Raw genomic sequence first — 12,875 nt, forward strand, 5'->3', positions numbered from 1 at the left:
GATTTTACAAAATTTGTAACTTCCCTCTCCACCCATTCTTTCGGGTGCGTCAGTCTTCTGCGGCATTCAGTAAAGTACAGGATTATGGTAGATCTAAAATGATTGTGATGCCAGCTATCTATCCGATTTTTAATCGGCTTAGCTTATTTAACTGCTCGTATTTTCCTGATTTCGTCAACTAAGTTCCAGAAAAAATAATTTTATTCAAAATGTTTTGCTGAGTTGGGTTCGACTCAAAGCTGGCAGACGATACGGATTGATACTCGCGATAAGTTCAGTGACTTTCGATTCTACTCGTGACCCTTCGGTGCTTTGTTTCTCGCAGTCATCGTCTGCTCTTAGATGGGACTGGTTTTCTGAAAGTATCAAGAGACGTGAACAATCCAAGAAACAAAGCCGGGAAAGGGAAGAAAAAGTTCTACCGGGTTCATGGAACCTTGCCTACCGAAAAGGCTGTTTCGGTCACAATTTCGCGATCGTCATTTAGAGATGAATTTCTCAACGATATATTGCAAATTCTAGATATCCAGGGAAAACGCTGGCAAGAGGAATATGTGATGCCAAATGATCTAGATTTAATTGTAGTCTACGTTTTGACCTATACAACAAAAAACTATGATCGAAGTTTCAAATTTTACGAAATCATTACGATAACACAGCAAAGATACAAATTGAGTAAATCAACATTTATTTGGAAAATTCTTGTACCACAAATTAACTTGGTTAAAAGATTGTGGATGGCAAGGTTAAGCTTAACATTCCAACTATCTAAAATTAAAAAGGGGTAATTTCTAAAGAAACTGTGGTGCTGCGTCGGTGGGGAGGTGTAACAAGATCATTTGGTTGTAAATAGAATAAGAGAGATAGTAAGTTTTGAGCTCGGTAGAGAAATAAAAAAAGATGTTTTTCGTCTTGTCACGAGGGCGGGACCAAGATAAAATTCTAAGTCCCCACGAGGAATCGAACCTCAAAGCTTCGGATTCCGCGCTCCGATGTTCTTCCACTGAGCCACAGAGACTCTGTGGTGAGCGAGGCCTATTATGGAGTTTTCAAAATAATTTGGTGTTATCAACTCAACTGAGTTGATGATGTAAATTGGCCACCGAAAAGAGTTTCAGATCAGACGTTTTGAGCGCAAACCCTTCGTCAGCCCTTTCTGATCCAAAATTTTATTCCTATTTGTACTTGCAGTATTATCTAATTCATTCTTCTTCCAGACTTAGTCAACTTCTAGCATGGAGCATTCTCATTTGCCCTCACTTATAAAAAATAAAATTCAGTGTTGGGGGATTCGATGCCAAACGGGGTTCTTGTCAAAGAGTTGGAACTCTTCGTCACACAGATCGATTTCCTTCCCCGCGTGAACTTTGTTGCACCTGAAAAATCCGATAATTTACTCTAAGAGAGAATGAAGCTCGGAACATTATCTTAACTTCAATCGACAGACAAATTCCTCTTGAAAATAACGCAAAATTACTATTTTGTCTCTCTGCCTCGTCCTTGACACCTTTAAACGAAAAAGTGAAGCCACATAACAATTTTTAGGTTCATTTCAAACAGTTGCTGACGTCGGATCAAAAAGCAAACATGAGCAAAACATAAAAAACATTACACTTGTAACTCTCTCGAGAGATAACGTAATCTAAAGTTTGCGTAAAATCACTGATTTCCAAGCTTGTCATTTACAATCCAATTTCAATTTCCTCCACCCGTAACCAGTCATGTTCCTTTTCAGATCATTCGTACCTCTATAAACTATTATATTAAAATATTTCCATCTACTTATTGAGTTTTTTAACGTCTTGACGACTTAAAAATGTTTTGAGGTAACGGATTTCTTTCAGGAATCAGCCTGCAGCCACATCATGATATGTTGCTGAATTTGGTGCCTGGCCTCCACCAGCTGTGGAGGGTCTGACGGATTAGCTGGATACATGTTGGCGCAGTGAGCAGTACCTAGAACATTAACAATAAAATAATGACAACTTTCAGTAACACAAACACGAAGGACCAGTTATAATTTATTACTTAAGGGGGGTGGAGGTGAGAAAGATTTTGGGAGTCACATGGTTTTCAGGGGGGAACGGAGAGGGGTCAGTCTTTGCCAAAGTATAAAGGAGGATTATACAAAATTTACTCCCAAGTACCTGCCTATGAAGGAAAGGGGGAGGGGAGGACATAAGAATTATGCAGAACTATTGGGGGGATCAGGTAAATTTTACTTTGACAGTATAAAAATCCTTCGACCCCGCACGTGAAAAATGCTGACATTACGGTGACTTTTCTCTAAGGTTTCATAGCGTCTACTTTGGAAAGAAAAACGCACGTGTAGCTGGCTGTTTTTTGAATGCTCCCACGCTAAAATACTTATCTCTCTTGGCTTCACAGAAACTGATGTAAACACCCTTAAAGATACGTTATAGCAAAACCAAGAACAACTATCATAACAAAAAAACGTGCTGACAGTTTTTCGAATGCATGCATATGGCTAAACGCGTATTGCACCTTCTTTTACACACCTTCAATAAAAACGGCTTGTTCTGTAGCAGACACATCCTTTGTTATACCAAGTGCATGCCACGGATCGATGGAGCCATTCGGGAAAACGATCTGATTTACAGATAAACAATATAGAAAAATACCATTTTCACACATAACACTCTGAGAAACTGTACAAATGAAGAGTCTGGAGGCTAATTAATTGTTAAGTTTTCGAGTTAGCCTCCCATTGACCAGGTTTTGGGAAAAACAAAACACTGGAAATGATCCTGCAAGGATCCCTCGACCTGGAGTCCAACGCAGTAACCGCTTAGCAACCGCGTCTTCCGAAGCATAATGGTCACAAAAAATGAAATTCAAAATTTGTTCCACAATAACATCAACTGTGATCTTCTTTAAGGATACGGGAAAACGAATTTTGGTGTCTTTGTGGTGCACGAAACCCAGATGGAAATATGAGACATACATGTGTGAGATACCAATTGATCTGAGTTGCATGACAACTGACCTTACTGGCGGCAATGCCATATCCTCCGTAGTTAGTATTTGTCTGAGTCACACCGCTTTGGATGTTCTCTTCATTAAACTGGGCACCATAAATATCCATGCATTGTTGAATTGAATACCTGAAAAAAAAACAAACATTTAGAACATATGTCTTGATAAAGACAGTATTGGAGAACAGGTAGGCGGTGTTATGTTTCTGAGATACTACATGTCCAACAGAAAAACAATGAGGAGAACAGTAAAAGTTGTTTTTCTCTTGACAACAACGTTTGGCGTCTTTGATACATAAATGGATCTGATTGTGGGGGAAAGAGTTCGTGACGTGCTTTTCCATCGAGTGTCAAAAAACCAAAACCAAAGCTGTCGCAACAGCTAATCAGAAGAAAGGAAAATACCTTTACGAGCCAATGAGAGCTCAAGTAAAAGCAAGCTAACTACTGAAAGTGCGGGAAAACGCGGGCGACCAAGTCGTGATTGGTTTTAATTTTGCATTTATTTGGTTGAGAGAGAGTGGTGCGGGTGTTGTAGACCAATCACAGAGCGAAACCAATGCAATTTGGATAACTTCCCAACACTCAATTGAAAATTAATCCATTACATTTTTAACTAGCAGTCATTATTATGAAGCCAGGACATTTAGGTGCGTTGAGAGGAATTTCTTTCAAGCACACCGAGATTCTATCTTGATACGATGCATGTCTTTGTTTTTTTCGGTAAATACTGTACTGCTATCATGTACATACTTCAAAGGGAATAGATCTCCAAACGGCTGCTTCTCAGAGTCTGAGGTCTGATAAAACCCAAATTCTGTGCATGTCTGATACATCCATTGGCGACCTGGTTAACAACATAAAAAAGCTTTTAACAAAATAAGATAAATAAAGAACTAAAATAACACGAATTTTTTAAATATTCTTCTTTAAAAAGAAAAGCGCGAAAACACACAACTTTCGTGCGCTGTTGTCGGGTATTTTTGAAGTTCTCCACTTCGATCTCAGTGTTAAGAGGGAAGCATAACAAAGTCGCCAGAAATAAAAATACTACTCGTCAGAAAAAAAACATTCGTAGGACATACATGTAGCCAAGAAAAACGTTTTTTAAGTTGTAGTAAATGACGACCACTAGGGCGGCTGTCACATTTTTTCTCGAGAGAACGACATCTTCCCTAACTTTTCTCGGATAAAAAAAAATTAAAAAGACATCTGAGAAATTACGCAAATGCTTATCTCAAATAACTCTGGACTAGAAACATCACGCAATGAGGACGTTATAGCTTTCTATGTAACCGCCGAACACAATTCGGCAAATGCGCGACTTTCTGCGCAAATTTTTAGTCGCCATTTTCCCCCTATCGCCATGGCGACCAAGATAGTCGCAACTTAATTAGAGCGCTAATTAACTCTGTACAGCATGTGAATATTTTAAAATTTCATGATGAGTTTACCTCCTTCAGATGCACTGCTGCTCCAAGATGTGTTCTGTAAAGCTGCAATTAAATTCTTGTAGTTTGAATCAAGGCATTGTTCGTGGTATGTGTGAAGCATCAGCGAGTTCACTTTAGCATAACGAGCTAACGGAGCTCCGATGCCTTCGTCATTCATGATGCCACACAATGTTCTAATTGTAATGTTAGTACCGATGGCACCCTTAAAAAAAAAGCATCAGAGTATAATTATAACATTCGTCACGCACCACTGCAATGGCTTAAACTACAGTTTACTTACACCAATCTATTGTAAGTAGATCGATTAGAAGCTTCCACTCCCCCCCCCCCCCCCCAATTCGGCCCAAAACTGCGTTCAAATGCCCACCCGATATTGAACGGAACGATTTTTTTCTGTGACTGATGAATGTTGTAAAATTTAGCAAGATCATTTAGTAGGTTCTAGTGTTGCTGTTGGATTTTTTTCGCTTGAAGGCATCATCCTATGATGTGAATATTGTCTTTCTAAGCCATTCTCTAACAAAAGCAGACTCTTCACCTGTAAACTCCTCAATTACATCATGTGTATCATGCTGGAAAGGCCTGGTACTTCCAGTTCAAATGCCCCACCCCACCCAGGCAAGTTCAAATTCCCTACCCCCCATGGGCTGCCCAAGAGGAGGGATGTTGAAACTTCAGATTGATTCTTTAACCCCTTGGAGTGACTAGTATCTAATTTCTCCTTAAATCAACTCTGAATCAGACATACAGGTCACAAGAATAAAGGAAATGACCACCAACTAAAGAAGGTCCTGATTGTTACATAAATTCTCTTTGTTGGCACCTTAGGAAATGTATAGAGAACAGTATGGAGAATGTGTATACTGATGTTAAGGTGTAGAGGGTAAAGCAGACAGGTAATGAGACCAAGAAAAATGTGAAAGGAGAGATATAACTTGATTTAACCCTAAATTCTCAAAACAACATCATAAGATATGTATGACAGACAGTAAAGAGAATAAATAAAAAGGGCATAAGAGTGAAACAACTAATCAGCTTAACTGACCTCAAATGCCCTGTTATCCTTGTTATATTGAACAACGCCAGCAAAATTTCCAGACAAATCATTTGCAAAAGTTGCCACGTCATTGATATTGTCTTTATCAAGTGGTTCACAGAGCCTACGAGTAAAATGAAAATCAATTAACCCTTTAACTCCCATGAGTGACCAAGAGAGAATTTCTCCTTACAAGATCAATACAATGTCAACCAGATATCTGATGAGACTAAAGAAAAATATAAATTTGGATATAATTAGTTGACCCAATACTAAATTCTCTGAACTAACATTATAAGAATTGTATGGTTGACAGTAAGGAGAATGACAAATTTGATCTGGAAGTTAAGGGGTCAAGATAATTGAATACAGTTTATAGGGTCATAAACCAAATATTTTGTATAATAACTGATGCTTATTATGAGGGAAGTTAGAGCAAATATACAAGCAAACAAGTGTTTGTAATTTTATCATGTCTGTGTCAGAAATAACTCAAAACAAGGTTGCTGAGTGGCTGACAGTGGACAGTGAACAGTGGTTCCTTTGAAAGTTTCACGCTAAAGTCACCCATACTATCCTAACTTACTGTTTAAAATTTGGAACAAAATGAAAATTACTGAGAGTTAAGCATGTTCAAGGCTTAGTCCATGCTCAGATATCGTCAGTAATGAAAATGAAATCATGACAAAAAAATCCAAAAACAGGAAATTTACTCACTCAAATAGCTCTGTGAGTTGTTTTGCACCTTCCTCAGTGGTTAGTAATGCCTGCATTGTTTTTGTTGCATTATCAATATTTCTCACACAGTCTTGACCCGTTGTTTCAAGTGAGGCAGTAACAACATCCATGTATTGAGGAAAGTTGACTGTGGCAAAGACAGGAGCACTTGAAGCAACAGCCCCTACAAAGAAAATGCAAAATACATGTAGAAATGACAGAAAATACTTAACTTACTTGTTAAAATTCAGAAAGTGGTTAAAATATGAGCAACCAAGATCTCATTATTAATTCTCCTTACTGTCTGCCAAATGAGTGTCATTTTGTTAGTTTGGAGAATTTGGTATCAAATCAAATAGTAATCTTACAATTAATATTTTTCTTTATTCTCGTCACTTGTCTGCATGATATTGTATAGATATAGTAAGGAGAAATTCTGTCTTGGTCACTCACGGGAGCTAAAGGGTTAAATGACTGACTGAGGCATGATGAATGTTCTCATTGGTCAATGGGTAGGTGTAGATATGTGAAAATGATGGTGATGTTTCAGATCTATGCATACTTGTGACAAATATGATATAAAAACAGCTAACCACTCTTTTTTCTAACAAACCTTTTGAAACCAATGGTCAAGAATTTTGTTATAGTTTTGATTAACTTTAGTAATTTGTCCAGAATCTTCTGAAATAATGACTTGACTTAGTCCATTGTTATCACAAGCTTCTTCTAGTTTGCCAATGTTTGGCTCAATGCAAACATTTCAATGTGATTACATTTTATTAGTTATGATTTTATCATATAAATTCGGTAACGACAATGAAGCAGTCTGAATAAAGGGGGTAAGTTTCTAAAGAAACTTTGGTGCTGTGTCAGTGGGAGAGGACAACAGGGCAGTTAAGTATTATCAATTAGTTGGAAGTGTAAATTGGCTATCATAAAGAGTTTTAAAGCTGAAATTTCAAGCATTATCCCTTCATTAGAGCAAAGGGCTCTGACAAAGGGCTAACCTACAAAACGCCAGCTTTGAAACTCTTAAAAGAGGCCAACTTACGTTATGAACTCAGTTGATAATACTAACTTACCCAGTGAAACAGTCTACCCACCCTGCACCAGATGCGGATACTTGAGTCTGTACCAGGCTGATAATGACCCAGGGTATGAGCCACCAAATGATATCCATTTGCTGTTTGTCAGATTAAACTTCAAAGCCATTTCCTGACAAAATGTTGCCAGATCCGCCAATGCTTGTTCACTATTTAGATACTTAAGGCTTGAATCACTCATATCACTGGAAAAATGGAGAAAAAAATTTGCATCAGTGGCTTTTTTGATAATTTTTCAGGTGAGGGTAAAATTGCCCAAAGCCAGTTACAGTGTAGAGGGAGGTCCATATTTAGTTTTCAGGTAGGGAGGCCCTTGCATCCTTATTTTGTGTTTCAACCAAAAAAGTTGAGTGGATACTGTATTTCTTTGCTCTCGAATATGCTCCATTCCCCAAATAAGCACCCACCCCCCTGGCAATAACTTCAAACAAGCATCCCCCTCAAATGACCCCTATGCACCCTTACTTTCCTAAAGAGTAGGAATACAAGGTAAACCTGTTTCTACTGCCACTTTATTCAAAACTTTTTAAGCTTCATATATTAAACAGAATCAGTACAAGAGAACAATGATGAAGTACCCTTTTCCCAGTAAGCACTCCTCCTTTAAGCTAAAATTTTAAATAAGCACCCAGGTGCTAATCCAAGAAAATAAGGCAAATAACAAGATGTACCTAACCCTTTAACTCCCAAGATCTGATTGTAAATTCTCCCCTCTACTTGCTACACATTTCCTTGTAAATAAGTTGTGAGAATTTGGTGTGAGATCAAGATAACAACCTCTAAATGATAAGTTTGAATATTCTCATTACCTGTCTCTTGGATGATATAAGGATATTCTGGGGAGAAGTTTCATGTTGATCATTTCTGAGAGTTAAAGAGTTAATCTTTCAGTTTTGAGAGATATACCACCTCTGCCCCTCCCTTGAGGCCTACATGGGACATGGCCAACAAGCTACATGCTCAAGGCCTGCTTATAAGAAAACTCAAACCAGTTCATGACTAGGCTGTTCAAATTTCCCCTCACTTCCTGGTAGGTATCAGCTGTGCAGGTCAGTGTGCTGTAAACTAGGAAGAGAGGTCCAGATGACTACCATTTCAAGTCATGGTGATGTATTAGTGGGCAAGAGATTTTAATCTTGTAGTATCTCTCTCCACTCAGGAAGCCCCAAGAATTACTGAGTGGGGGGAGGGGGGAGGGGGGAGGGGGAGGGGGAGGGGGGAGGGGGGAGGGGGAGGGGGAGGGGGGAGGGGGGAGGGGGAGGGGGAGGGGGGAGGGGGAGGGGGAGGGGGGAGGGGGGAGGGATAATCTATGATGGACTGACATCTAATCCAGGGGGGAGTGGCTATTCACCTGGTCACTTCACAATTCAGGATCCAGATAAACCTTGATGAGATAGACCACTATGCTTGAGTGGAGACTTTATCTTTTACCATCCTTTTTCTGTTATCAGATTCCTCTATGGGAAAGAAGAACCCTCTAAAATTTTCCCCACTCTCCCAATGTATGGATTGGTAGCTCAGTTGGTAGTGGTGCCCTGCTAGTGTCTGAGGGGCATGAAGTTAATTTAATTAAATCCTGTCAAAGTCTCAATTTTTCCAAGCTTCTTTTTTGCAATTGCTGAAATTGCAGTCCACCTGCAAGAATACTTCTTTGCTTGTTTTTCATGACTGTCATTTTCCTCCTTTCAAGTCCTTTAACCCCTTAAAGTGATTAGCATCTAACTTCTCCTTACAATATCACCCCTGAATCACACATTAAGGTCATAAGAAAAAAGCTTATGATCACTAACTAAAGAAGCTCTTGACCATTAAACAAATTCTCTATGTCAGAACCTTAGGAAATGTATGGAGAAAACTATGGAGAATATTCATACTGATATAAGTGTGTAAAGGGGTAAAGACCTTGGTACATAAATACTTCACTATTTGTTTACAGTTGATCAAAAGTTTACACAATCCTGCAAATGTTCTTCCCTCGCTTACTCACCTCGTTGGGTGACTTTCGCCGTAAAATCTATGCTCCAAAAGGAAGGTAAAAGCACCAAAGTCTTCAGCATTCTTCATCATATCCCCCACAGTCAGCCATATAGGGTTCGCCGTTCCTTCTCCACCGATCATAACGAAAACCGGTCCATCTGGTTTCGTGTGGAAGGTGTCGTTATAAAAGAACCTCTGCTGCCAAGTTTTTGTATTGGAGTCATCAAAGTGATCCAACCTCTGATTAAACCAATGTGCTTCAGGAAGCTTTTGATTCACGTGTTCTGCTGCAGGAGCAACTAACATGCCACCTTTCGGTCGGCCACGGAGAAATCGCAGCGAAGCATGGGAGCAGTTAGTTAGTCCAAGAACAAAAGTGAATATCAAGCAAAGTGAGGCACTCGAGGTATATGGCATGTTGCTTGGAGTTGGTGCGAAACTGAAAGGTTGCTTCAGCTTTGAAAGTGTTGTGACTTGTCACAGGGATATCACGTGAGCGCGCTATTATGATGGCTAAAATTACCCCAGACTTGCCAACCTTCTCGTGTCACGTCGTTCGACATCGCTGCGTCACGCAACTAACCCTGTGGATTTGTGTAGCGCATGATAAAACTTGGTCAAACATTGAAATATAGAAAATCATGTCTATGGATGGGTAAAAATCAGTTAGGAGGGAACACAGAGGAAAGAGGGAAGGGATTGGTGTTGATTTTGGTAAAATTTTGCAATGTATGGACACCTTATTCGGTGCATTCGATGGTGCAGTATGCGCGGATATTTTTGCGAGTTACGTAGTACTTTTCTGAGCTCCCTCATTGGCGAGGAAAAATCGGAGCAGTGAGCAAACTGTCTGCTCATATTATATGTTAAACCATTCAAGGACGAATATATTATCCCGAAATTTTTCTCTTTTTAAAGTATTTTGGCCTCCTTCAAAACAAGCCAACTGGGAGCCGGTCAACGTGTTGGGTCCAAATGAACCATCCAAGTGATGAATGATGATTTTAGGTATATGAAATTCATATATTTGCACGGCGGTGAAGAAACGAAATTAAGAGATCCTCGCAGCTAAGAACACTACTGAACTAGTAATTGAAAATAGGACCTGAAAAAAAACTACTTTTCAACTACAAGTTCAGTAGTGTTCTTGGGCTGCGAGGATCTCTTAATTTCGTTTCTTCACCGCAGCGCAAATATGTGAATTTCACATATCTAAAATCATCATTCATCACTTGGATGGTTTATTTGGACCCAACACATTGCTCAGCTCCCAGTTGGCTTGTTAGCTCAGTTGGTAGAGCGCACCGGCATCGCAGAGGTCATGGGTTCAAATCCCGTACAGGCATGAATTTTTTTCAGGTCCTATTTTTAACCACTACTTCGGCAGTGTTCTTAGCTGCGAGGATCTCTCAACTTCGTTTCTTCACCGCAGTGCAAATATATGAATTTCATATATCTAAAGTTGTTTCTTTTGCCTCCATATTTTATATTTTTGCGTTGTATTACAGTGGTGTGTACCATAGCGCACTTTGCGCATTCTGTCTGTTCCCTTATATGGTGAGATGACGGAATAGTGGAACAATAAGCACTTGTGATACCCAAGACATATCAAAACTATTTGTAGAGCACGAGGTAAACACATTTATATTTACTGTAAACAAAAGGATAAAACGCTAATTTCCTACCCGGCTAGGAAACTTAGCAAAACCAGTGAGTTTTGCTTTTGTGTTTTTTTTTCGCCAGAGGAAATAGTCGAAAGACCTTGAAACTTACAAAGCAAAGAGACGAAGCGCGGCTAGTTAGCCATTTGCTAACTTAATTTGTGAGAGCTCCGCCGTTTTTTTTTGTATTTTAAAAATACAATTATGGCCGTCTCGTGACAAACCATTCTCGCCTTGATGCATACTTCGTCACATTTTCTAAGGTACTGGGCTCTCAAGGAACTCCGCTCTTTCGATGAATCTTCAAAACAGCTCGTCAAAATTTACTTCTTTAAAAAGCACTATTACCAGGGTAACGATCATGGCAACCACTTTGACATTATTCGCCTTTCGTCTTTTCGCACATGGACACTTGCCTCTTTGTCTGTAGAAGTTCAACTAATCCCTCACGAGGCGGCAAATGGCGCCCAGCAGGGCCTCTTTCTCATCGTATTATTATTATTATTATTATTATTATTATTATTCGTCTCTTATTCTTTCCCTTGGGTCAATGAAATAAGCACAAATAAACGGCCACCCGTGAGCTCACCGCTGGCGGCGATGCAAGTGGAAATAAGGCATATGAAGATGAGGAGCGGAGGAATTAATTTTTATTGTATTTCAATTTGAATTAACCACGCATTTAAATTGCTTATTGACCGTCATAACATGCCATCGCATTGCGTGACTGCATGGTCCTATCCAACAAACGAAAACCGCATACAGTGGTCACTGAGGACTCAGCGTTAGTACTTACATTTCACTCTTGACCCTTCGTGAATAACACGGAATTCCTCGCTTTCCGACTGTGCCTCGAACGGAAATATTCGCTTGTCGCGAACAAAGTTTTAACAGACTTGTGATGCACTGCACGTACCAACGGTAAATCAGCAGGATCGAGTTGCTCTGCATTTGAACGATTAATTCAACTGGAAGAATAGCCAAGCGTAACTCTTCTTCTCCCCGGCTTTGCTACAGGCAAGGCAAAAAGAAGGGAGATTGAACTCGGCTTCGCACTAGCAATGCCTAATGTGCTGACATGGAGGTTGATAAGATTAAAAACTTAACTCCTCAACCCTTACACTCCCACGAGAAACGAAGACAATAATCTCCTCACAATACAACATTAAGGAGACAAGTGATGAGAATAAAGAAAAATATCAATGAGGGGATTATTGGTTGATCAAATACCAAATTCTCCAAACCAAAATAGCGATGATTGTAGGGCAGAAGGTAAAGAGAATTACCGACGGAGGCCTTTTTGTGAGTGAAATGGTTAAATCACCCAGCTGGATTAAGGTCAAATTCCATGTCGCTGACCAATAGCAAGTTACTCATTAACTCGCATAACAGACTATGCCGGGAAATAGAGAATGCTTGTTGTCCACGGGTAATTGTAAAAGAATCCTTGAGTCAAAAGCTTAAATGACATGTAAGCAACAGTCATAAGTTCACGAGACAGAATGAAAACCTTCTTTGTCAGTAAAATGGTCTTTGACTTTTCGAACGTTGTTATTGTCTGTCTAGACTCTTACTGGGGGTCACCTTACAGGACCCCAAATGTGATTTTAAAGTATATGTTTGCCCTTAGTATCGCTGTAAATCCTCGTAGATGACGCAAATCGTTGAACATTTCAGCAAAATATGTTCAGGTGAAATTTTGCAAAATTTGTTTCTTCTTCCTCGTTACACTCAGTGTACTCGAGGAAGGTAGGGACGGATTGAACTACAACATCTGAGCCTCTCAGCAAACTGGTCAACTGTTTTGCACAAAAACCTAGATACTTTTGTTTTTGAAAATTTTCGTTCTCCAAAATTTGGGTGTTTTCCAAATACACGAGGAAAATAGGGACGAGTTGAGCTCCTGCCTCGGAGGTTTTCATTGAACTGAT

General features: G+C 39.5%; 1 protein-coding gene across 2 annotated transcripts; it reads right to left on the reverse strand.

Annotated features, from left to right (window-relative positions):
- Positions 1 to 671: 671 nt before the first annotated feature.
- LOC113664922 (putative serine protease K12H4.7) lies at positions 672 to 12,080 on the reverse strand. Of its 2 annotated transcripts, XM_089209067.1 has the most exons (11): positions 11,741 to 12,080; positions 9,294 to 9,867; positions 8,116 to 8,170; positions 7,307 to 7,491; positions 6,204 to 6,387; positions 5,496 to 5,610; positions 4,451 to 4,652; positions 3,750 to 3,843; positions 3,008 to 3,125; positions 2,520 to 2,610; positions 672 to 1,956 (listed from the first exon to the last, which is right to left on the reverse strand). In XM_089209067.1, the coding sequence occupies exons 2-11, from the start codon at positions 9,361 to 9,363 to the stop codon at positions 1,841 to 1,843; spliced, it is 1,230 nt and encodes a 409-aa protein (XP_089065193.1). In that variant the 5' UTR covers positions 9,364 to 9,867; positions 11,741 to 12,080; the 3' UTR covers positions 672 to 1,840. The 2 variants fall into 2 exon arrangements, with proteins under 2 accessions (XP_089065193.1, XP_089065192.1); XM_089209066.1 differs by lacking the exon at positions 8,116 to 8,170.
- Positions 12,081 to 12,875: the final 795 nt, after the last annotated feature.

Source organism: Pocillopora damicornis, chromosome 6 (genome assembly GCF_964200805.1).
Source record: "Pocillopora damicornis chromosome 6, jaPocDami1.2, whole genome shotgun sequence".
NCBI lineage: Eukaryota > Metazoa > Cnidaria > Anthozoa > Scleractinia > Pocilloporidae > Pocillopora > Pocillopora damicornis.

Excerpts from the sequence above, each read along its gene's own strand:
- LOC113664922 (XM_089209066.1), bottom strand. The coding sequence starts at position 9,700 with ATGCCATATACCTCGAGTGCCTCACTTTGCTTGATATTCACTTTTGTT. Across the intron at positions 5,611-6,203 it reads CAACTCACAGAGCTATTTGA|GCTCTGTGAACCACTTGATA; the intron begins GTGAGTAAATTT and ends TTTTACTCGTAG. Across the intron at positions 3,844-4,450 it reads CAGCAGTGCATCTGAAGGAG|GTCGCCAATGGATGTATCAG; the intron begins GTAAACTCATCA and ends GTTGTTAACCAG.